The 24,958-nt window shown below is 43.5% G+C and overlaps 1 protein-coding gene and 1 long non-coding RNA gene across 2 annotated transcripts in view; one reads left to right on the forward strand and one right to left on the reverse strand.

Moving 5' to 3' along the window:
• CNTNAP2 (contactin associated protein 2) overlaps positions 1 to 24,958 on the forward strand; it is a 1,037,318-nt gene that overhangs the window by 1,005,055 nt on the left and 7,305 nt on the right. Inside the window, exon 22 of the mRNA XM_079947520.1 lies at positions 17,445 to 17,675. Within this exon, the coding sequence (XP_079803646.1) occupies positions 17,445 to 17,675 (231 nt within the window). The remainder of the gene's footprint in view (positions 1 to 17,444; positions 17,676 to 24,958) is intronic.
• LOC307199681 overlaps positions 1 to 24,958 on the reverse strand; it is a 57,987-nt gene that overhangs the window by 24,828 nt on the left and 8,201 nt on the right. The window lies entirely within an intron of this gene.

The following is a 24,958-nucleotide window of genomic DNA, read 5'->3' on the forward strand; positions in this document are numbered from 1 at the left end:
TTTAGCTAATGGGGCCTCCTGCTTCCATCGTGCGATTTCTGTTCTCATCCTGAAGCAAAGTTCTTAACCCGAGGTACTATTTCTTGGTTAGCGGAGTCTGTAACCTGAAGCGTCTGAGATACCTGAGGTACCACTGTAATTCCTTCTCCACCAGCTCCTCTCCACAATTTGGGAATCAATACATTACATGTTTACATACATTAGTAACTAAAAACTTGATAATAAATATTCATAAACATGGAAGTGTTTGTTGTCGAGGCAGGTGTTTTCTTTAAGGACTGGGGTGGTGAGCATTTCAGCTTCGACTACCTTGAAGGTTCATGAAAGTTCATGCTACAATAAATTGTGTCCTGAGAAATCTGAACCATTATGTTGTTTTTGCTGCAGCAGAGGAACATGGCTTCGTCTCTGGATTTCCATTCTGATTACTCCTTTGTTCTCTTCTGCACTTAATGCATTTCTTCAGAAAGCAGTAAAGCATCCAACCAAAGCGAAATAAAGGGCTCAGAGTGGCAGGAAGCAAATCTATTATGACAAGACGTAGCATTTCTCTTCTTACCAAGAGACTCTCAGAAACTCCAAATCAACAGAAGTAGCCAATTATTGCTAAATTAAATTCACATTTTATGTTCACTGCATGCCAATTATGCTACTGATAAAACATTGATAAAAGCATTGAGGCAGCCCTCCAAGTGGTATAGAAATCGGGGGGGGGGGGCTATTTTCCAGCCTTTTCTTCCATTCACACAGATACTTGGAGATCTGCATTTAAAGACTTTTGCAAACTTCTCCGAAAAAGGCTTGTCCATATTTCTATTTTACTGCCAGGATCCTTGTTCCAGCGAATGCACCTCTGTGCAGGATGCTGTGTTCCACATCTACTGCCAGAGGAGCCTGCCTCCCTACCTCCCTATTCCAGCAAGGGAGGAGAAGGCTCTTGTCCTCAGGTCCTGCTGTCTGACTTGCCAGAGGCTTCTGGGTGGCCAATGTGGAAGCGGAGGCTGCCTCAGATGCGCCTTTGACACAGATGCGCCTTTGACCCAGCAGGGCTCTCCACGTGTTCTTACACAAGCTCCTAGAGCTCAGAGGAAGCTGTGTGTTGTTCTCCTTGTGTGCTGCTTGTGTGTATCTAGGTCAGTTAGAACACAACCCCACACTTGTTGCATCCTGTGATGCCGCTGCGTCTGCAACCCTCATTAAAAACAGCAGGCCGACCCTGTCTGAATCTATTCTGTGTAATTGACTTTTAGCAATGTGTGAAACTTTGATTTCCTGAAGGAAAATCGCGGACTTTCTCAGGGCAATTTCAATTCTTTTTCTACCAAAGTGTTTTCTCCCCTGCCCTTGAAATGGGTATAGGTCTCCTGCAGCCGTTAATTCTACCTTTAAATTAATTTTGTAATTCAGCAAACTCTTATTTCAGGAAATACATAAACTTGATAAAGAGCTACAACAGAAATATTTTGGACAAGTGAAAAAAGAGTGAGTGTGCAGTTGCAAGCAACCAGCTTAGTATTTTCAAATAGTTTGTATGTAGACCATGATTATTTTTGGAAGTTTGGTCCTCGAGTGCTTCTTGGAACCCTGTTGGCATTTCAAAATAAAACTAACAGTACAACAAAGCAAAATGCTTATTCTCAAAGATACATTTATACTCTGCGATAAGGTATCCCCATGTATCTATTAGGAGATGAGGATGATGATGATGATGATGATGATGATGATGATGATGATTTTATTATTTGTATGCCGCCCATCTGACTGGGTTGCCCCAGCCATTCTGGACGGCTCCCAACAAAATATTAAAAACACAGTAAAACACCAGCGATTAAAAACTTCCCTGAACAGGGCTGCCTTCAGGTGTCTTCTAAAAGTCAAAAAGTTGCTGATTGCTTTGTTGTTAATAGCAGCCTTAACTAAATATCAAAATTGGCAGCTTATATTAGATAAAAGGGCTGTTGTTTTTGTTCATATTCTAAATCTTATGACATCAAGGAATAATAATTCTGTTTTGAGATCTGTTTGTAATTAGGTAGCTGAGGAAATAGAAGTGGGGACCAGTTAATGGATCATTAGGGGTGGTAAATAAGGATATTGATTGATTATGTGTGACTGACATCTAGTAATTTGCAGCGCAGCAGGTTCAGCAGGTGGCCCAGCGTGTGGGAGAGAGCAGCAGTTATTGTCATACTCTTACCTTTCGGTTGTTGAAATTTCATTTAGTTTGTGTGAGTCTATACACGGTAATTTATTATATCTGGGACTTCCGGGTTAGCGCCATCGGCAATGGCGGCGTTCCTCTGACTGAGAGGAACCCGCTCCGTGGAATTCGGGTCGTGCCGCCGCGGCAAAGGCGGAGACCCTTCAGAAATCCCAGGCGGAGGAAGCCTGGGAACATGGGATTCGGCTGACACCAGGAGCGCCCCCCCTACCCGCAGGGAAACCCCTTTTTTGGGGTTCCAAAGTGACGTGGGGTGAGTGGCGCGGTGTTTTGAATCGACCACTATTTTTACGGAGTGAAGCTGCGTAGCCGTTGCCGGAGAGCGCTGACTTTTTCTTGTGGACAATTGGATTTCAAACAACCCGTGAGTAGAACGGAAATTGGACTTTTAAAGAATTTTTAAATTGGCACCGATCGGGGAAGGTCTAAACAGGAAGTCCACCTCCCCTTTCTGTAAATATACTGAAGCAAAGAACTTGTTAACTAAGGTCGTGGAGAGTCTTACGTCAAGGATTTAAATTCCACTGATTGAAAATACTATTAATATTTTTTGGGGGGGAAGCAGGGGAGCCTGCAGGAGAAGGTTAAAATTCGGGAATTGAAGCGCCACTTCCCTAAACCCGGGAGTGGTCTGCGAGAGCCCGTTGATGGTGAATAGATAAATCTGACAGCTGTCAAGCGAGCTGTCAAGATACAAAAGAAGGACTTTGTTTCTACTGTCCGTCTTTGTGTTTAAAAAGAAGGAAGGAATTGTTATAATATTACGTTTAAAAAGAAGGAAGAAACTGTTACAAATTTTACGTATGGGACCTTTGGGTCTGTGCTGGAAGGAGTGATAAAAGGAACTTGTGTCCCTCTAGAGGGAGCTCTGGGATATTGTCGTAAGGATGCAGCTGGGAAATTGCTTCTAAAGATAAAAGCTTTGAGAAACTAGTTTTTGACCTTGGACTGCTTAAGGATGGCGGTCGGGAAGGAAGTCTGAACAGGACATTTTATCTGCTGGGAAAGCTGCAAGACCAGATAAATGTTATGGCTACCAATGGTGTAATCTTGGGAACAAAAGTGGGCATTAGTAAAGAAGCTGACAAGAACTCGGCATAGGAACCTCTTCCAACTGAACAAATCGAAGAATTTGAGAAGGAGAAACTTGTTGCGATTAAAGTGAAGAAAGAGGGAGCCGTAACCCTACAGAGGCAAATGGTGGATTATAATTCGAGGCCCTACATGATGGCAACCAGGAGGAGCCAGTTTTTGGAGATGGAAGCCTGGCTTGGTCTGGAAAATGAAAGATGGGGAGATCACCTTATGTGGAGATCAAATGACTTTTGGGATATAATTCTGAGCCAGGTGGAGGTTGGAGCTTTTGGGGCCTTTGGATTTGAAAGGAGTGTGAAACAAGATTTGGAATATCCTATAGGCCCTACTTTTAACTACGGAAGTCTGGCATACCTGCTAAGAAGGAATATGACTACCGATGGGTTGGAGCTTCCCCGAGATCTGTTCTTTAACACCAAAGACTACCAAAAAGACCGGCAGAGGGGACATGAAAGAGATTTAAGAGCCTCGGACTTAAGATCTCCGGGTTGATGGTTTTCCGAGATTGATGGAACTATTGCTAGAGGCCGAAACCAGGGAGGGGAGTTGGTGAAAAAAATTGGGAATTTAAAATGTATATATTATGATTTGTCTTTTTTCTTTTTCTTTTAATGAGAGATGGGAAAATCGTGGAATGGAATTTTTTCTGACCCTAGGGGAAACGTTTCAAGAATAAGTTCAGATATATAAGTTTTAATGAGAAATATATTTAATCTTACTTTATTTACTTTTTACTTTTACTTTTTACTTTATTTAAAGTAAAAGTGGATGGTTAATTGGTGAAAGAAAGAATGGGAAATTACAGTATAATAAGATAAGATATAAGGATAAAAATAAGGTGAAGGATTTGCTGAAATATCTATATGAATTAAAATACAAAGAGGGGAGATGTGAGGAGGTCAAGGAGTTAAGTTAAGAAAGGGAGTTATATTAAGGTTTAATGTGTTCTTTTGTTTTCTTTTTGTTTTTTGGATTTGTATTCTTTTTCCTTTTTAGCTGTTTTTGCTTTTTTAGTTTCCTATTTTTATTTTTTTTCTTGGATATGTTTTGTTTTTATATGTTGTGTTTTTCTTAAAGGTTGTCAACATCTTTAAAGAGTTATCCGTCAAGGATAATGATGCTGAATATTTATTCATATTTCCACAAAATACTTCTATTTACCAGTAGTCTCTTGAATTTTTATCACAACTTTTTTCCATATTTGAGTATAGTCACTTGGCTTATTTCTCTCACACAACATAATTTAATAAATTGATGACAATAACTTTTATGGTTTATTCTTTCAAATAAGTTTTTTAAAAATCTTAATCCATGCCTTTGACTTCTGAGCTAATTATTTTAAAAATATCTATTTAAAAGTATTTAAATAAGTCAAATCTTGCTCCCTTCAGCTTTTCCCTCTTCTAGGCAAGAGATTTGTCAGGTTTATGCTCAATCCAAACAAAATAACATAATTCTAATATAATCTCTTAACTGTTCTTCTTGCCTCATTATCATATTCTTAATCTGATTTAGGATTTTAACTTCTGATATTTTAAAGTACAGTTGCAGTTTTTTCTTGATTTTCTTGTTTTCTTTGAGAATTTTGTTTTGTTTTTTACAATCAAACAGCATATAATTTTTATGAAATAAATAAATATTGTTTAACAGCAGGTCCCATTCAACAGGACTTTATTGTGAGTAAAGTTGCTTAGGAGTGTGGTCTTAAATAGGAAGATAAGAAACTAATGGAGCAGAATTCATTAATTTAAAGAGTCTCCAGTTTACAGCCTAAGGTTACATTTTCACTAAATGTGCCTGCTGGTTTGCATTAGTTAGTGATATTGAAAGGTCTGTATTATTGTCAGCAAGCTATTGAAAATGTGTTTCCATTGCATACTGCAATTAAATATGATCCAATTGTCCCTATCTTCAAAGTTCCATCCCTATTTTTTGCAACCTCTCCTTCATAAACCCCTATACTAGCTTTTGAGGAGATTTGGAAGGTGGTTTTTAAAAATAGTGACAAATCGTTCCTGTTAAAAAATTGTAGAGACTAAGTTGTGTGTGCTCCAATTGTGTGCAGTGCTAAAATACAAGGTTTTATGGGACCACAAAGTGTTGGGTTTTTTTCATTTTAAAAAAAGCAGAAGATCTCTGTCATACTAAATGTTTCCAGTTGAGAGGGATGTTGGTACATTTAGTTTCTGGTTTAAACTCAGTTGTATGCTGGGTTATCTTCCAAGGTTCAGTATGCACAAACATTCTCAATTAATTTTTACTAGATGAAATACTTAGTAAACAAAAATGCTCAATTCATGGTGGTTGGTTGGTTGCTTTTAAAGCATCTGCAAACTGCTAACAAGGGGTCAGGGATAATTTTATGTTAAAAGAAGAGTTCTCTTTGGCCACTATTAACTCAGCACTCTGGTGTGCATCCTATGGGCTGTGGAAAATAACACTGGGCAACAATTTTTTACTTTTTGGATGTTGTCTAGATTTCTACAACTGATTTAGGGTATCTTTGCACTGCTGAATCAGGAAATGGCATCTGTTTCTCTCCATCAGGTCAGGTTTACTGTAAACTGAATGGTGGGCATTGATAAATTGTACATGTAAATTGCATGTTGCTTCACCATTTTTCAAACTTCAGGGCTTGAACTTCCGTTTCTTGGAACTCCTGGAATGCTCAGCAGCAGGGAGGTCTCTCTTCAGAGTCCAACAGTAGTCAGCCATCATGACTGCGTCCCAGCAACCCTGATACCTGGTCTCCATCTCTTTCATGTCCTGATGGAATCTCTCCCCCTGCTCGTCACTCATTGAACCCAGGTTCTCGGGAAACTGGTCCATATGTGAAAATAGGTAGTGCATCTTGACGCTCATGTTGCAGCCCAGGTTTCTGAAAGCAGTCAGCATGTTGTTGACATGTTCTGGGTAGTTTCTGGCCTTATTGTTGCCAAGAAAGTTCTTCACTACCAGAACAAATGCCTTCCACACTTCCAGTTCCACTTCGTTCATTGAGTTTCCGAACTCTGGATCTCTGATGAGCTGACGGATCTGAGGACCATCAAAGATGCTAGCTTTCAACTTCTCCATGGTCAATCCTGGAAAAGCCTGGCACAAGTAAGTGAAGCAGTCACCATCCTTGTCCAGAGCCTTGGTGAACTGCTTGATTAAGCCGAGCTTGATGTGCAATGGTGGGAAGAGTATTCTGTCTCTGTCCACCAGAGGGTCGTTGATGACGTTCCTTTCTTTGCAAGGCACCTATTCCTCCCGCACAGGCCAGTCCTTCTTCATGTAATGCTGAGCACGGTCCCTACTATCCCACACGCACAGAAAACATGGGTACTTGGTGAAGCCAGACTGTTGTCCCAACAAAAAGTTCACCATCTTCAGGTCAACACAAATAAACCACTTATGCTGATCATAACCAATTTTCTCCAGCACATACTTCATCGCTTCATAGTTCTCCTTCAGTGTACTCAAGGGAGCCAGGGGTATAGAGGCAAACTGGTTGCCATTGTGTAGCAGAACACATTTCAGTGATCGCTTGCTGCCGTCAATGAAAAGTCTCCAATCTTTGGGTTCATACTGTGGCACTCCAAGCTTGAGCAGAAGCTGCGCAATATCTGCACAGTACACCAACTCCTTCTCTTCCGAGAAAAAACGGAGGTACTCTTGATGCCTGTTGCGGAAGAAGCTGATGCGAGCACTGTCAGAGAGGAGGTTGGCGCATGTGCGGGTGGAGTTTCCTATACACTTCGGGGGGCGGTTGCCCCATTAACTTAGTTTTGATCCCCTAACTTTATGCTTTGACGCACTAATTTATGGAAGATTTCGAGGTTTTATGACTTCAAACTGATCCCTTTTTGACATAATCACCCAGAACTATCGGACCTGAATACTTCTTGTCATTAAAATAATCATTTCCAATCAAAACAATTATTCAACATGGCATTTTACCCCCACCAACTTCTTCTAAAATGCTCCACACAAGCGTACATGTGAACAAAAACGTAAAAAATGACATGTGGCCATAGCTCAAAAACTTGACCTGATTTAGCAAAACCAATGTGATTTTTGGATTCAGCACATCAGATTCTTCCTAAATCAACTGAAAAAACCCAGACAACAAATTTGTTGTTGACCAGTGTAATCTTTTGGATATGAGGCCAAACTTAGCCTTGTTCAGATTTTAACAATATGCCCTCAGTACTTCAAAATGTATTTTACTTAAAAATTCAAAAATTTGAATTTGTGCAGAGGAGATAGCTGAAGACATTCCACATTATCTGAAATAATACAGTAATATATATCATGTATAGAACAGATTCCTTCTTCAACTTTCAGACACTGAGAATATCAGTCACATTATCAGAAAAAAATAATCATGTTCTTACTATTATCCAATGAACTGTATTAAACACCAATGAAAGCTAACCTTCAAGCATGTGAACCACATTTCCATGTTGAGAAACACTTCATTTTTGTTGCTTCATGTTAACAAGAGCCAAAGTAATAGCCAACATGTGAAATATGATTGTGTTTCATTGTTCCCTTTTTAAACAGCAGCCATAGGAAAGCAGTAAGTATTGGGACCATTGTATGTAGGAATGTTTTATGCTGCAGGCCTAATGAAAATCCCCTCCAGCCCCAGCTGCTGTGCTGCCCCACGGGGCTTATGGGGCTTCTCTCCTGCTGCAGGCAGCATCCCTCTGGGGGGCACCTGTTGTCAGGCCAAAGCAAATGGGGAAGTGTTAACCCCCCCTTCCTTATTAACCGTGGTTCTGAGCCCACCACAGCTGCCACTTAAGTAAATAAGAGACATATGTGAGAAATGCGATGGCCATTTCACCTCCCATTTAGCTGGACTATCTATCCTCTGAGCGTCTACTATACTCTGAAGGTTGGCTATCAACAAATTCCAGCATAACTCTCTTTTATGCAGCATGGCCTCTTGGCTGCTTTGTTTTATTGATCAGGGTTACCTGTGGTTTTGTTTTGCTAACAAAACTAACTAATAAACATATTGCATAAGTTATAGCCCTGGCTTTAACTTTTTTCAAAAGTGTAAAAAGAAGAAGTCGTGAGAGTGGCTACAGTTGCCATTCCTTGGGTTTGTGCCCTCTCCTCCGCCCCATGTTATGGCTCGGAGAGAGGGGGTGAATCCTGTCCCCCGGGCGCAAGTATGAAACTGCAAACACCTAAGGAAGCGCATGATGCACAGCGCAGCCGAGGCTTCTTTGGAAAGGCTGGAAAGACACCCAAGAACATTGTTGTGCTGGTATATCCTTAGCCAACAGGAGGCACAGGCCTTTTTTGTGTTTTTCAATCCATGTTGGGGGACACTGTTCTAGGAGAAATGACAACTGCAAACAGAAGAGCTTTTAGCAATATCAAGTGCTGGACCCACAGGCTGCTGTTATGCTGGGGCCATGAGACTCCGTGTTGGCAAGTATACAAAACCATCCCTGATGTTTTTTGGGGGGAAGTGGAGACTCAGGTGTGCCACTTGGAGTTGCTGCACAGCCGCCTCCTGCGAAGGCAACACACTTTGGCTTCCTGGTCCGGATCCAAGACCCAAAAGTTGTTGTTTAGTTGTTTAGTCGTGTCTGACTCTTCGTGACCCCATGGACCAGAGCATGCCAGGCACTCCTGTCTTCCACTGCCTCCCACAGTTTGGTCAAACTCATGCTGGTAGCTTCAAGAACACTGTCCAACCATCTCGTCCTCTGTCGTCCCCTTCTCCTTGTGCCCTCCATCTTTCCCAAGGTGGCCAATGTCTTGGAACCTCAGCTTCAGGATCTGTCCTTCCAGTGAGCACACAGGGCTGATTTCCTTCAGAATGGAGAGGTTTGATCTTCTTGCAGTCCATGGGACTCTCAAGAGTCTCCTCCAGCACCATAATTCAAAAGCATCAATTCTTTGGCGATCAGCCTTCTTTATGGTCCAGCTCTCCCTTCCATACATCACTACTGGGAAAACCATGGCTTTAACTATGCGGACCCTTGTTGGCAAGGTGATGTCTCTGCTTTTTAAGATGCTGTCTAGGTTGTCATTGCTTTTCTCCCAAGAAGCAGGCGTTTTTTACAGTAATTTCGTGACTGCTGTCACCATCTGGAGTGATCATGGAGCCCAAAAGTAGGCATCCCCAAAGGCAGCCCTCCAGATGTTTGGGGACAGTCTGCAGTTCCCATCATCCCTGACCACTGTTAGCTAGGGATGATGGAGTTGTAGTCCCAAAACATCTGGCGAGCCGAGTTTGGGGGGTGCCTGTCCAAAAGGGACCCCGACGGGTAGCTGGGCGAGAGAGAGAGAGAGAGAGAGAGAGAGAGAGAGAGAGAGAGAGAGAGAGAGATCCGCTCCACGTCTTTCTGTTTGCCTCTCCCGCCGCCACATTTGGCTGTTAGAAATAGTATCCCCACTGGTTGCGGATTAGACTCCGGGTTTTGCACGCGCTCCTCACCTGCGTTTCTCCGGGGCGGGGGCGGGCGCGGGGGGCTGGCGATTGGCTGCAGCCCGACAGGCAGCCGGCATCCCGCCGCCAACAAAAGGAGACGCGCCGGAGCCCGAGGAGGAGGAGGCGGCGGCGGAGAGGCGAGGCGAGGCGAGGCGAGGCGAGGCCGGAAGAGGTAACTGCCGGGCGGGGGCCGTTGCTGCCTTGCCGGCCTCTGGCTTCTCAGGTGCTCCCTTTGCCAGGCGGACAGGTCAGTCCTTGGGCTGGGGCGGGAGTTGCCTTTTGCACAGCTTCTCCCCGTGAATCTCCATTCCCAAAGGCTGCCTCAGTCAGTCAGCAAAAAAGAAAAGAAAAAAGGAGCCGACTGGGACATTAGACTGATAAATTTGTTATTGCACGAGCTGCCAAATAATTCTGTTTTATGTCAATAAATGACGCTGATTCATACAAGCAACAGCTGTATCGGCGGCGTATCTGATCTTTCCTTAAGGTGCATTACCTCCCGTTGAGTTTTTAATTTTTTCGGAGCACAGCCAGTGATCCCTCAGGTTGGCAAGAAACAAAAGGAGCCCGTGGGTGCTCCTCCTCGCCCGCAAGCCTGTAGCCTTCCCCTATTGATTGATTGATTGATTGATTGTGTGTGTGTGTGTAAAGGTTCTATAAGAACTTGACAAACACTTGCAAGTTTTGTGACTGCAAAATGGTGGGTTATCCTATTTTTATTGGATATTCCGTTAGGACTTAGAGGATTTAATGGTACATACAATGAAAGATAAAGAGAAAATAGGAAAAGCTCCTCAACTAAGAAATGTGAAAGAAAGGAGTCAGAGCTGCCAAGAGAATATCTAGCTGAGATAACAGAAAGTAAAAGTCTGGGCGTTTTTAGATCCATGTTTAACAAATTACAGCCTAGCTTTTGTTGTTGTTGATTTGCTTAGAAAACATTGCAAACTCAGTTTATGAAAAAACACAGAACAAAAATAGACCCAGGTACAAAGGGATGAAAACAGTATTCTAAGTCACAAGCCTTTTGAAATTGACTCAAAGTCTGTTTTGAATAGTTGAGACATTTTTACTCGACGTTTCAATTGGTTTGTATTATAAATGAAAAGCAAAATGTTTAATTCTGTTATGGAATGATTGCTGCAAGATGTAGTGTCGCTCGGATGGTACAAAAATGATTAAGCAAATGCATGGAAGAGAACTCTGGCAATAGATGTGAGCAATGACAGGCCAAAACTGAGCCTCCCTCATCAGATGCAGTTTACCTCTGATTGTGAGTGCTGAGGCAAGCAAGGCATGGGGATGGCATCATTGGTGTGCTTGCAAGCTTTCTAGCGACAGCTGGTTGACCATCTTTGAAGACAGAAGACTAGACTCGTTGGAGCCATCTTCTGATGCTGCATGGGTAGGTTGTCCCCTTAAGTAGCCAACACAGGCAATGTGTGTGTGGTTTTGCTTTAACAAGCGATTGCGTTATAGGGCTATTATCTGTCCCTGTTATCTGCTGAGTCATTTTGCTGCATCTTGTTTTTCCCTCATTTTAATTTGGCAGGCATCAAACAATTTGGCAGTCTTAATGGCTTGGGATCTTGCGGGTTCCATTTCCATTCTCACTCTTTCAAGGAACCAAATGAAATTACTCAATTAAAATGGTTGTGCTTGCCTGTCATTGGAAATCTTTGTTCTGCATCACTATTATTATTTAATTTACACTTTGTTTCCATGCCAAAATGGCTTCTAAGCATTTTGTAACTGTGAAATCCACACGTTGTGGAAATATGCAGCAAAACAGTTACATTTAAAACATCCTAATTAAAATATGCAATAAAAGAAGCTAGTGCTAGTTAAAAACCATAGCAATTAAAACAGTTTAAAGCCAGGGCTTTTTTCAGCTGGAACTCCAGCATCTCTCCATTGGGCGCCATTGCCATTCTGAGAGAATGAGGGCAGAGTTCCTGGAGAGCTCCAGCACCTCTTTTTCTAGAAAAATAGCAGCACTTTTTTAAGTGATTTAAACAACGAGGCCAAGAGGTCACGTTCAGGGGGATGTTTACATTGTTGGCAGAAGAGAACCCCAATAGAGACGAAGCACCACCTACTTCAAAGGCATCACATATTGCCTTCAGTTTGAAATCCAGCCTCCGTGTTGCTACATGCTGGTAAACATCAGGCCATCACAAAACAAACCAGGTTCCTTTGCTGGTCTTAATGCCCTGCCTGGGCAAGGGAGGTGAAGAGGGTTTTTCAGGACCCCGGAGTCATTTAGAGCTTTGTCTGTCAGTGGCTGAACTTTATAACTGGCTCTGTGCTTAACAGGCACCCAGTGCAGATCTCTCAGCACTGCAATGATATGTGCTGGATGGAGGGTTGCCCCCCATCCCTAGAAAACTGGGATCACCTTTTTTTGGGAGAAAAGTGTATCCTGTCCTGTTTTGACTTCACCTATTTGTGCTCCTCTTCCTCATCGTCCAAACTGCAGAGGCAGAAGGTGGGTCTGGTTGGACGCGGAGAGCAAGATCCTGAGCAGGAGGTTGTGCTGACAGAGGCAGGGTCCATGTGGAGGAGAGCCATGAGTCAGAGTGACAGTTGTTATGCACAGAGGGGGGGGGGTTGGCCAGGGGGAGGAGTTTGAGGGAAAGGGGCCAGGTTGGGTCAGACTCAGAGAGGGAGAGACGGGGTTTGCATGGTCCTGGTGGAATGCAAACTGTACATGGTAAATGCAATATTTTCTTATAGTTGTAAATCATAGAGTTTTTGTCGTTTTTTTCATTGAATAAGCCACTGTAAACCCCATGTGCCATTGTAATGGATTGCTTTGAAATCATTCTGCACCATTTCTGCACCAGGTAAATTTTAGCCCCACAATTTCCCCCCCCCCACCTGCACCATCATTATTTCCAGAGCTTTATTTACCCATGAAGCAGGCTGTATATTTAGGATTCCTGCTCTTGTAATTTTTCATGTGGTAACACACATAATGCAGTTCCAGTTGGAGTGCTCAAACTGATTTGAAATGTCAAGAATCAAACAGGGTGCATTTCACCTGCATTATTCCCTGCTATATCATTTCTCTCACCATAAGCTGACGCCAAATATCACTAAGATCAGCTGAAAAACATGTTTGCAGGCATTTAGCCAAGTGTCTTCCACTTTTCTAAAGACCAACAAACCATTAATAGTGTAATTGTACAGGGTGTCTCATAAAGATACAGGAGAACAGCTCCAGGCAAACAGAGTCTGTGTGGAGAGAGAGTAGTTTCAAATTTGCAAGAAGATAAGCCTTGCTGAACATGCACATGACACTATATAGTCATACCTTGGTTCTCGAACGAATCTGTTTTGGAAGTCCATTCAGCTTTCGAAAACCAAGGTGCAGCTTCCAATTGGCTTCCAATTGGCTGCATGAGCTTCCTGCACTCAATCAGAGGCCGCGTTGGACGTTCGGCTTCCAAAAAATGTTCACAAACTGGAACACTCACTTCCAGGTTTGTGGCATTCGGGAGCCAAAATGTTTGAGACCAAGGTATGACTGTAGAACTATTTGGATGTATCATTATTTGTTTTTGTATTTGTTTTTGGAGCAAGTTCTGTTAGTAAAGCTTTTGAATCATATTTATGGGTATGGACAATTTTTATTCCAGTTGCTTATTCATCAAGCTGTACAATATTAATATCTGCAAAACAAATTGCATTGCTTTTGTGGCAAAGATGTTAGAGCACATGATCATGCACTGAAGACAGCAAAGAAGGTCTACTTTGCTGCCTTGTATCTTCAAGTAGTTGGGCAGCAGACCGATTCTAAGTGGTATGATGCTTCCTAACATGTTACCTGCTGAATGGGATGTTGCATCTCCCAGAAGTCTACTGTGACAGCGGATAAAATCGTGCACCTCCGCAACAACTTTGATGCTATTGTTGTGACAGGTCCTGAGGAAGTGTGCAGTGTGCCGTAGACTTGCATACCTCAGGAAAATTCCTGACATGTCCTTGTTTTGGGGTGTAAAAATGGCATCGGGGGGAATTTTGCAGGTGTCAGGATATTTTTTTTTAATATGGCAACCCTAGTGTCCCGTCTAGTCTGGTTTCGTAAGATCAGTTTCAGCCTCTGAGTCCTCAGGATGTGGATAAGGTGGTTTAGGAGGCCACATGCCCTCTTAATCCTTGCATGTTGTAAAAAAATTGAGCTAGCTAGGGATGGGACTGACCAGCAGGGTCCAGGGTTTGGTGAGCACATAATTGCATGAACAGGTGGTAGCACAACTGCTCCTTATGGAACAACATCACTGGTCCCAGAGATACATGGCAGTTATTTCCTGGACACAAATGAGCGCTTCCTAAGCAAGGTGTTTCAGGTGGTAGAAGCCAGTTTATGGTTTAGATGCACCCGGTGTTTCTGCTATCCCAGTGAATGAACCACTTTTGTTCTGAGGAGCTGAAGCTCAAACATGGATGCTGCATTGTTACTTTTCAGTGCCTCCGATTTAAACTTGTCCAATCCAGCACAAAAATGACCGTGGTGAGGTTCCATTTTATTTATTTTGCACAGTCAAGGAGAACATGAAGCTGGATTCCCTGTTACAGCCAAAATGTCACATTTGATGTTGATGTTGAAATGTTAATCCATGTTCTGCTAGAGTGCAGGTCCAGACTACCAACTGTGTTAACAGAGACAACTTGGTGCTGGAAAAGAACAGAAACGTGTTTGAAACGCATGATGCTCAAGAGCTATATGTAGAAATATGGGCTGTTAATTTTCAGGAACAATATATTTGTATAGAATTCTTTAGTAAGCTAAATGTGTGTGCTGAGTTCTTTTTCCTTACTTTTTTCCTAGCCCTGGCCATCCCAATTTCAGTGCTGAGTGTGAATCATCCAATCATGGACACTTTCAGCTGGGTTTTGCCAGCTCTCTTGTCATTACGTTGTATTACTAATAATAGTTGGCATTTATGTTTAGAGTGTCTGAAGCACATTCTGTGCATCATTTCAGTAATCTTCACATGCTGCCAGCAGCCTTAATTCCTGCATTTCTCCTTTTAAAAGCCTTACACTTTTCTGTACTGTATAGGTTTTCCATATCCAGTTCTGAACCCAGTAATTTTTCTTCTTCTAGTCTATCAGAAGAAACTCTTGCCATTAATTATTAGTGTCAGTCTGAACTGGTAACCTTTTGCCTTGTCATGCTTTAAACATTTGTCTTGGTTCAGCTCCAAACCTACCAGGTACCTCCATTGGTGCAAGATTTGGATGAGGTCGCTGGGCCTCTTCTGCTTCCCAAAGGCATAAATGGCTCCAGCTGCAAATGGGGCAGAATGAATTGGCAGAGTCTGTTGGATGAACTATTGGATTTCAACCTTGTGGATGCAGCTGACATAGAAACATAGAGTTGTAGAGTTGGAAGATACCCTGCGAATCATCTCGTCCAACCCCCTGCAGTAGAGGAATAGGCAGCTGTGAGGATTGAACCTGCAACCTTGGTGTTATCAGCACCAAGTTGCTATCCAGGCTTCATGTCCCTTTTTGCTCTCTTAGTCCTGAACTTTATGGGAGCATTTCTTTCTGAAAGCTGAATGTATATATATATTGCTCAGTTCTAAATGAGCATCTGTCTATTTTTAATTGCAAATGGCGGGGGGGGGGGTAGGTGCAAAATTGTTTTTATTTGAATGCCTGCCTTCCTAATTCCATTTTTAATGAGAAATCCCATTAGCACATTTATCTTAAGAGGAAAATGAGAAAAAGTGGAATTCTAGTTGGTTTGTCCAATTCTGTAACTGTCACCAGCACAATCTTATCAGCCTTTGCTTTTGCATCTTGTAAATTATAGCTGTTTACTGAGGCTTGGAACAAGTAAATGATTAGGAAGTCATTTGCAGGTTTTAAGTGTTCTATGGATGATAAATCATTGTAATAAAGGCAGACACAGCAACAGCCTACTTTAAAGATTAGAGTCCCCATTCTTACCATGGGCGTAACCAGGGGGTGGGGTGGGGACAATGCTCCCCCTAAACCAAATAAATAAATAAATAAAAATACTTAACTAACTGCCCAATTGCAAAACAAATTCCTTCCAGTAGCACCTTAGAGACCAACTAAGTCTGTTATTGGTATGAGCTCTCGTGTGCATGCACACTTCTTCACATACACACATGCACACGAAAGCTCATACCAATAACAAACTTAGTTGGTCTCTAAGGTGCTACTGGAAGGAATTTTTTTATTTTGTTTCGACTATGGCAGACCAACATGACTACCTGCCTGCCCAACTGCGTCGCAGATAACTTGGTTCTGCCCACCCCCCAAATAAAGCCTGGCTATGCCCATGATTCTTTCTTTATAGTTTCTCAATTTTCAGTAGGAGAAGAGATACACACACACACACACACACACACACACACACACACACACACACACATCCCCGGAGAATGCCTTTGCTACAAACCTAGGTGAAGAAGTGCTGGAAGTGGTTTGAAGGTGTCTGTCTTGACGTAGGTTTATATTCCCATTGCAGCTCAAGAGAGTTGAGGGGACTACAGTTCTATTACGTTTCCAGCAGATCAGGGAAAGAGGCCAGTCTGTTGACTTGTGCCCATAACACCACATTTCCTCCCCACTCAATCCCCAGTGTTTCTTCGCAGTTCTTTTTAAAAAAATAATAATTAAAAAACCCTGTAAATTGCTGTTTGGGTTGGGACACAGGTTGATTTGTCTAGTACAGGATAAATGTAAGTGCTGCTTTTAAAAAAAGCAGAGTGCCTGGCTGAAGCGGGAGGGTTGGCAGGAATGAGAGCTGTTTCAATACGTGTGTAAAGGCAGGTTGCAATAGGGAGTTCACCGCATGGGTGACTATTATTGTGACTATTTCAGCACTCCAAGAAAACGAAAGGCCCCAGGACTGAGGGGGCAGGTACAAGAGCTTTTAGGGACAGATTGGTTTTCAGCCCATGAACCTATGCTGGCGTCATAAGTTCAGTTTAAGAACTTCAGCCCAAGGGAAGTGATGGGTAGAAGCAGCAGCTCATATGGTGTATATCGCATACCCTCCAACATTCCTCAGATGAAAATAGGGACATTTCTAACTCTCCCCCCCCCAACTGATCCCCCTTTTTGTCCTTCCACCACAGCACTCACCCACCTCACCATCCTGAGAAAACCCCTTTATCCTGATGTCATTTTATTCTTTGGTGGATTTACAAACAGAAAAGCGCACATCAATAAATAAATATTAGAAAAGGGCAAGACTAGAGGCAAGTGCACAAAGACTCTTTGTGCTCTGCTCTGCCTTTCTCCCCACCAGAGCAGCCCTGCCCCTCCTCCTGCCCCTCCTCCTGCCCCAGCGGCAGCCTGTCCTTCTCACCTGATGGCCAGCAGCTGCTAGGAGCTGCCCAAGGGAGGTGGCCGGCAGCAGCCATGGAGAGGCAATGGGATGCTCCCTCGCTGCTGCCCAGGACAAGCACCGGCTCATCCTTCTCTCTTCAGTGGTGGCAGAAATAGAAGCCCGGTGGCTTTCGTTATTGTGAGACTGTCCCTGGGAAATCAGGGCATTTGGAGGGTATGATAGACTACTTACAAAGTGCTGTGTGCCTAACTTTCTGAAAGGGGGGATTAAAAGCACGGAGCAGGATCATGCTGCTGGTTCCTTCTTCAGTGAACTCTGTTGAAAAGCCTTTCCTTTCCTCTGTCCTCCAGAACTTGGAAAAATTGACCAAGAGATCCGAAAATACAATACCCCGGGATTCTCTGGCTGCCTGTCCAGAGTCCAGTTCAACCAGATTGCCCCACTCAAGGCTGCCTTGAGAGCCACAAACATCTCCTCTCGCATCCACACAGAAGGAGAACTTGTGGAATCCAACTGTGGTGCGAACCCACAAACCATCCAACCAATGTCTTCTGCAACGGATCCGTGGCATTCCAATTCAGGTAAGTCGAGACTGGATGAGAAAATCCTGAAATCGACCCCTGAAGCTGCTTCCAGAATGTATGGTTAGAATATAACTCACCATCTGTTATGATGGTGAGATTAGAATAATAGTGAACATTCTCTCTCTCTCTCTCTCTCTCTCTCTCTCTCTCTTTCTCTCTCTCTCTCTCACACACACACACACACAATTGCTTCTAAACTGATGGCTTGAGTATCCATTATAGTTTATTCTTTCATTGCTGCTATAAGTTTATGACTACTGCATTTATCTTAAAGATATCCAGTGTGAAGCAGTGGCAGATTGACCTGTGGATTGTCTTGCATGTAATTGTTGTTTTACTGGTGCTTCTAATTTTGGTAAATGCGATGAAATCAAGTTCAGAAAATTGGCATAGATTTTTCTTTCTTGGCGCTGATAATCATAGTACTTTTTACCAGAACAGTCCTTGGAAATGATGAAAAGTGGCAGATCAGTTTGCAGCCAGATCCACTGCTAGAGTTAGGGCCAATCTGAATATTACGAGGGACTCCCCCCCCCCCCAGCATTCCCTTAGAGAGCTGCTGCAAGGGCAGAGAGGCACCATTGGCACAGAAGAAACCTGGAGGCTTCTTAAGGTCAGCTAAGGAAGCCCTTTGAGGAGGTTGTTGCCCCCAGGCAAGCTCAGATCCCCACAGGGCCGTCTTAAGCATATCCGGTGCTGTGGTGCATAGCTCCCTCCGCCGCCCCCTGCCCCCCCCCCCATTTCCCAGAGATTTTTAGTGAGGACAGCACTGCTGGTGGGGCAGGAGGAAGCGGGCAGCGGCTCGACGCAGCACCTCCCAGCTCAGCTGGCTGCTTTGTGCCACGGTGGCCACGGCAGATGGAGGCTCCGGGTGCGACACTGCTTTGGCGCGGTGCGGCAGGCGAGAGCGGTGAGCTGATGCCGGGAGACCCCGCGTCCAGCCTCCGCGTCTTCCCTGGCGCCCTCCAGAACTTGGTGCCCTGGTCCCTGAGCCACTAGCCTCTATGGGTAAAGCGCCCCTGGATCCCCACCCCAAATTCCCTGTTATCTCAGGGCTGAAGCCTCACATTTCCAGAGATAACATCTATTTTGACCTTATAAATATGGCTTCTGTGACCATGTTCATATTCTGCTGCAGTTCCAAATGATTATCTCAAAGCATGATATTGTTTTGTAATTGCCCCCCTTTCCCTGTGGCTCTGGTGACTTTTCGTGCCGGCGATGGAGCGGCAGGACTCAGCCAGTCCCTCTTCCTTTCCAAAGATGTAGGAAGGGCCAAGCAGCCTCTGTCTTCCCTTCAGAACCCCAGCTGCGTCCTGTGTTTAGGTAGAGGAGGCAAAGGAATCATGAGTTAAAATAATAATTGGTTTTACATGTAGATTTTAATTGTCATCAAATTCAAAACCATCAGGAAATCGCATACAAGCACACAATTGTTTTTGTTGTTTATGGAGTAGAAAACACAGAGATTTCAAAGACACACCAATGCAAAATTTCCCATAGCTGTTCTTAAAATAACTATACTTTTTTAAAAAAACAAATTTATCCTATCCTTAACTTCTTTGTCTGGCTTTTTTCGTGTAGGAATACAGTATACAAACTTGAGTGAAAGACACACTGCACCAAGAAATAAAAAAAGAAAGACTGCTAAATATGTAGAGAGCAAAAATAACTGATTCTGCTTTCCACATAGATAGCAACCTCACTGCAGCCTCTTCAGCCATGGTTTAAGCAACCAGCACATACGGACTATTAGAGGTTTCAGTTTCCAAAGGAGTAGCTGCATTTGTTGTTTTCTCAAGTGCAAAAATCGAACCATGTTCAGGTGAAGTGGCTTAGAGAGAAGACTTATTTTATTACTAGGCTGTCTGCCTGTATGCTTTTTATTATGTTTTCACCATTGATTATCTATAATGTGTTTTTAATGTTACACACCATTCTGGGATCTTTTGATAAAGTGGCATATAAGTGAAATAAATAAATATAAAAAATAAATAGCTCCGCTTCTAGCCTAGCGTTGCCTAATCTGACTGGCAGTATCCCTCCAACGTCTCAGGCAGACATCCTCCACCTGATCATTTTCACTGGAGATGTTGGCAGTTGAGTCAGTGACATTCTGTAGCCACTGAACTGTGGTCCTTCCCCAGAATACTTGGCGTTACAGTTAATTTAGTACATACCTGAGGAAGCATATATTTCCTTATGAACTGATGTGTGTGAGAGGGGGGCGGTTCTGCTGCAGAACAAGGTAAAGGCACTTGCTGGAGGGGGTGAATAGATCGTCGTCGTCATGATCATCATCTTAGGGTTTTTTTTAAAAAAATGCAGCCATAATAATGTGCTGCAAAAGACACATGTGGTAGAAGGAGCTTCTTAGCTTTTCCTCCTCATGGTTTTCCTCATGTATGACAGCCCTGCCCCTTCCTCCACATGAGTCTTCTGCTGCAAGAAACCAAGCAGCACATCCAGTTTGGGCCCAGTTATTTCATAAGCCCAACGGCACTTTCCTCCATTGTCTCCAGAGACAGACAGATGCCAGCCACAACCATGTTCTATGCTAAACTGTCCTGAATGTTGGCTGCCCTGAGTAGAAATAATTAGATACCAGAGAATTAAGGTGGAACACATCCATGGATCTTATTTATTTATTTATTTCACTAGTATTTCATTTGCTCTCTGGATAGTTTATGTAATTTATAAAACTCAAAATAAAATTTCAATAAAAGTTAAAGCCAAGATGGATAACAGCCACAAACAGCTGTGAACACCAACTGCCCTACTAAAATGAGCATAATGCACAATAGTGCGTGCTGTGCACACAGAAAACCTTCAGGCCAATTCCTGAAATCGTTCCTGGGTGTTGCTGCCAGCCAGCAAAGCACATGGATGGACCCAGGGGTCTCCTTTGGGATAAGGCAGTTTTCTACATTCCTCCTTCATATGCCATCCAGTATAGCATAAGCACATAAGTGCTGAAAAGTTTGCAATAGCTCCATTTAATTAATTGCTTTAAAAGCAAGAGTTGAATCAACTTAAAATTATTTAATGAGTGGTTGGCCCCAATTTCTTTTCATCTGGCGCAGCTTTAGCAGCTCTGTTCTTTGGATCCCAAATGACTTAATGATGGCGCTTGAATTTCCCATAAATCTTCCCTAATGGAAAGGAGAGGGAAAGAGAGCTTCAATCTTGCCTGGTTCTTGGATGCAACACACCCTTTCTCCTCCTGCCCAACTTAATGGCAATATATACTCCACCCAGACACTTCATCAGAAGCTGCAGACAGTTGAGGCTCAGCTGCTGGCCAAAGCCATAAATTCTAGCAGCTCTCCCTGAGAGACCCGGGCATTTCAAGCTGCTCTGCGCAGCCCTGAGCAGAATTTTAATGCCATGGAGCAGCAGGAAGATGAGGAGAAGCAAAGGCAGGCGCTGCTCTCCCATGGAAAGGATCGTTCCTAGAAATTCTGCCTGTGTGGAGAAGGCAGGGTAATAGCTGTTTCCTTGGTGCTTCTCTGAGTCTCCCTTGCCCTCTCTCACACACGCTATAACGGGGGGCGGGGGGTGAACAGCCACTTTCTCTAACTGCTGTTTCAAGCCTTCTGAAATTGAGCTAATTTGGTCTTCTGGAAATTGGGTATATTTAAAATAAATACAAGCAATATATAAGTATATGTGCCTGAAGAGAGATTAGTTAGTATTCTGCCACTAAATTCACTGGCACATACCCTCCAACATTTCTCAGACGAATATAGGGACATCCCATTTCATAATGATAATTTTACTACTTATACCCCACACATCTTAGTGGGTTGCACCAGCCACTCTGGACAGCTTCCAACATTTATAAAAACATGAAACATTAACAAAACCTTCCCTATACAGAGCTGCCTTCAGATGGTATAGGGGGTTGGATAACTCCATCCCCTCCAATGTTTCTCCAATGAAAATAGGGACATCCTAAGGAAAAGAAGGACATTCTGAGATCAAATCAAAAACCAGGATGGCTTCTCTAAATCAGGGACATCCCTGGAAAATAGGGACACTTGGGGGGTCTGCTGGCAGGGATTTTATTTGTCCCCCAAAATGGCTTTGTTACAGGTCAAGTCTTACTGTGTCCATCACTTGCTCAAAAGAAACACGAAACAGAACTCATTCTTGTGGGAAAGTGGATTCCTCATTGGAATACAAATGTTAATGGCCGCATCCAGCTGTATACTTTATTTCCATTTCTGTTTGTGTTATTTTAATTAAATATTCTTAATAAGTGGGACCTTGCAACAAACCATTGCAGTGTATCTCTCCTGTGTGCGGGGGCTACCTGAGTCTTCCAGGGGGGTTGAAAAAACATGAGCATTAAAGACAGAAGACCCTGCCCTATTTTGGGTTTTACTCCTGGTGCAAAATTTAATTTACTTAAACCTGTCTGCACCGTAAGGCAGTGGAACATAAAACTTCCTCCAGCATCAAATGCTTGATTTGGCCTGGAAGGACGCCTGAGTGGGCAACGGGAGGCTTGTGATAGTAACAACAGACTGCATTGCAGGGCTGCTGCAAACTACTCTTTCTCTCTCACTATAGCCTTCCTCCTTGCAATAAGGGGACAGCAATGAACTATACCGCACGGTGGCTGCATGCCACAACCTGGGTGTAAAAGCAAGGAATAACACTGCAGGATTGTTGTGAGCTTCTTTCTCAGTTTCTGCAATAGGAGTTTTATAGTTATGGGGTTGTAAATCACTTAGAACCAGGAAGGGCAGGATATAAACGTAATCAATCAAAAAATCCTATATACTGCAGGGTTGGCATAAGTCACTGTCTTCTAGAAATAGCCCACAATTGGGGGACAATGAGATGCTTTTGCCTTGGAATTGACATTGGCATAGTTATATTTTTGAAATGTTTCATACTACATCAGGCATCCCAGCCTGCGGCCCTCCAGATGTTTTGGACTACAATTCCCATCATCCCTGACCACTGGTCCTGTTAGCTAGGGATCATGGGAGTTGTAGGCCAAAACATCTGGAGGGCTGCAGGTTGGGGGTGCCTGTACAGTGGTACCTCGGGTTAAGAACTTAATTCGTTCTGGAGGTCTGTTCTTAACCTGAAACTGTTCTTAACCTGAAGCACCACTTTAGCTAATGGGGCCTCCCGCTACCGCTGCGCCGCCGGAGCATGATTTCTGTTCTCATCCTGAAGCAAAGTTCTTAACCCAAGGTACTATTGCTAGGTTAGCGGAGTCTGTAACCTGAAGTGTATGTAACCTGAAGAGGTACCACTGTACTACATACTGCATAAGCAGCAGGACCTCTTCTCTTTGCTACCATTTGTGCTTTGGGGGGGGGGTTAGCACACTTTTCCCCAGTCCCACCTACATTAAATTCTAAAGGCTTGTATTTGGCAGCTTTAAATCTGGCACCAAGTACAAGTCCGACTAGGATTTGTTCCATTTGAGAATCTGCAGTGCAGCTGAACCCTCCCAAAGCGGGACTTGCTTTCAGCCTTGACTGCAAGCCCTGCTGGGATTGACTGCACTTGGGAGAGATTGCAAGAGAAACTCCTGTATGCAGCTAATCCCTGCTGAAAGCAGCACAAAATTTATCTTTTGCAACCATGCCTTGCAAAAGAATCTTCCTTTGCAGTCCTAGTTTGTTTTTATTATTAAAGCTGGAGTTAGAAAGAAACAAGGGGACTGTGATCACCCTATATCATATGACTTCCCTGTCCATTTGTCAAAATGGCCCATGGAAGGTGATCCAGCTCCCCACACCAAATGTGCACCCTAGAAGTACAGCTATCAGGTATACAGCATTGGGTGCAACTTACTCCCTGCTGACATACACTTGATGGGCAACCTGGATTTGCCCTGCACTGTGTGTGCAATGGCCCTCCATGGACTGCCTTTCTGCACAGCTCACTCCTTCATGAAGAGGCCATGTGTGTAAACTGCAGCTGTGATCAGTGAGAGAAGGAAGCTGATGCCCACTTTCATATATCTTACATGAAGCACTCATCTAGAAGGCCTGTCATTGGAAACTGATTAATGTGCACAACTTTCCCATAAAAGCATTTTCCTGCCACCAAAGCAGGCAATCCTTTGGGCCCATTACTGGTGACTGTATATCTTTGTGTTCGAGTTTGGTGAGTATTCAGCTTTACAGTTCCTTGGAGAGCACTGCCATATTTCATATTCTGCATTAATTGTGAAGAGGGCTTGCTCTTCTTTCCTTAACAGGTGAATTGTAAGCTCTGCTCATAAAACTCTATTGGAGGCAATAACTTAACCAAGCATAACCAGTATATCAGCCATCCTTCTCTGTGGTCAAGCTAGGCAAGCAGCAAGGTTGTGAAATACAATACCAGAAGGGGAAAGGGGGTGTGCTATATGAACAATGTGCCTCTATATCACTTTGAAAATTTGATGTACGACATTGTTGGCTATGCACGAACATCTACTGCATTGTGACTTCCAGGGCAGAAGCTGTGGCTGACCAGGGCCCCTTACTGATATCCCCTGCCCCCATTTATTTGTCATGTTTCAGGAAAGTAAAGTTATGGTCCATTCACTTCCAGAGATGAAAAGGGAAACAGACAGCCAATATTCCACCCAGTTGCTCTGCAAGAAGTAAATCTGTTCCTGTATTCCAGAGGGTTGGCCAGTTAATGTTCAGCCACTGGGAGGACTGACAAGCACTTAGCTCTCAAAAATAAAAATAAAATAACCTCAGTTCAGAACCTAAACTTTAAAAAATATGTTACTTGATGTCATACTGGCTTTAAGACCCAAGACTGCCTGGAGCACTCACTTCAGAACTACAAGATCCTGACTTAAATCAGTTTGCACTTTGCTTTGTCTGAGGGTGATGGTTTGTTCATGGCCAACAGTTTGCCCCGAGTCCGCTACCTTCTTGGCTGGTTGGTGCTACTGGTGGTCACAAGAGCCAGGCTCTGAGGAGACGGTGTCAGGCCACCACCATTGGGAGTTGCTGACATGTGGGGTGCATGAGAGCAAAACACAGCTGGTGTGTATGGATTTTGAGTTTACATAGTGATGTGTGTGTCCAGATGGGGACTTACATGACCTGCAAATTTCAAAAATTAGTGAAACTGAGGGTTCAATCATAGCACCTGGTGTGGTGCCGGGGGGTGAGATTAGGATGGCACACAGGCCCCTCTCTGCCTATGGAAAAGGGGCATAGCCTCTGAGGCAGCAGGACCTCAGATGTGACAGAGGACCCAGCACTCCATCCTCCCCACAAAGCTCCTTCTAGGATTCCTCTATAAAG

The sequence above is a fragment of the Podarcis cretensis genome, assembly GCF_951804945.1.
Source record: "Podarcis cretensis genome assembly, chromosome: 12".
Classification (NCBI taxonomy): Eukaryota; Metazoa; Chordata; class Lepidosauria; order Squamata; family Lacertidae; genus Podarcis; species Podarcis cretensis.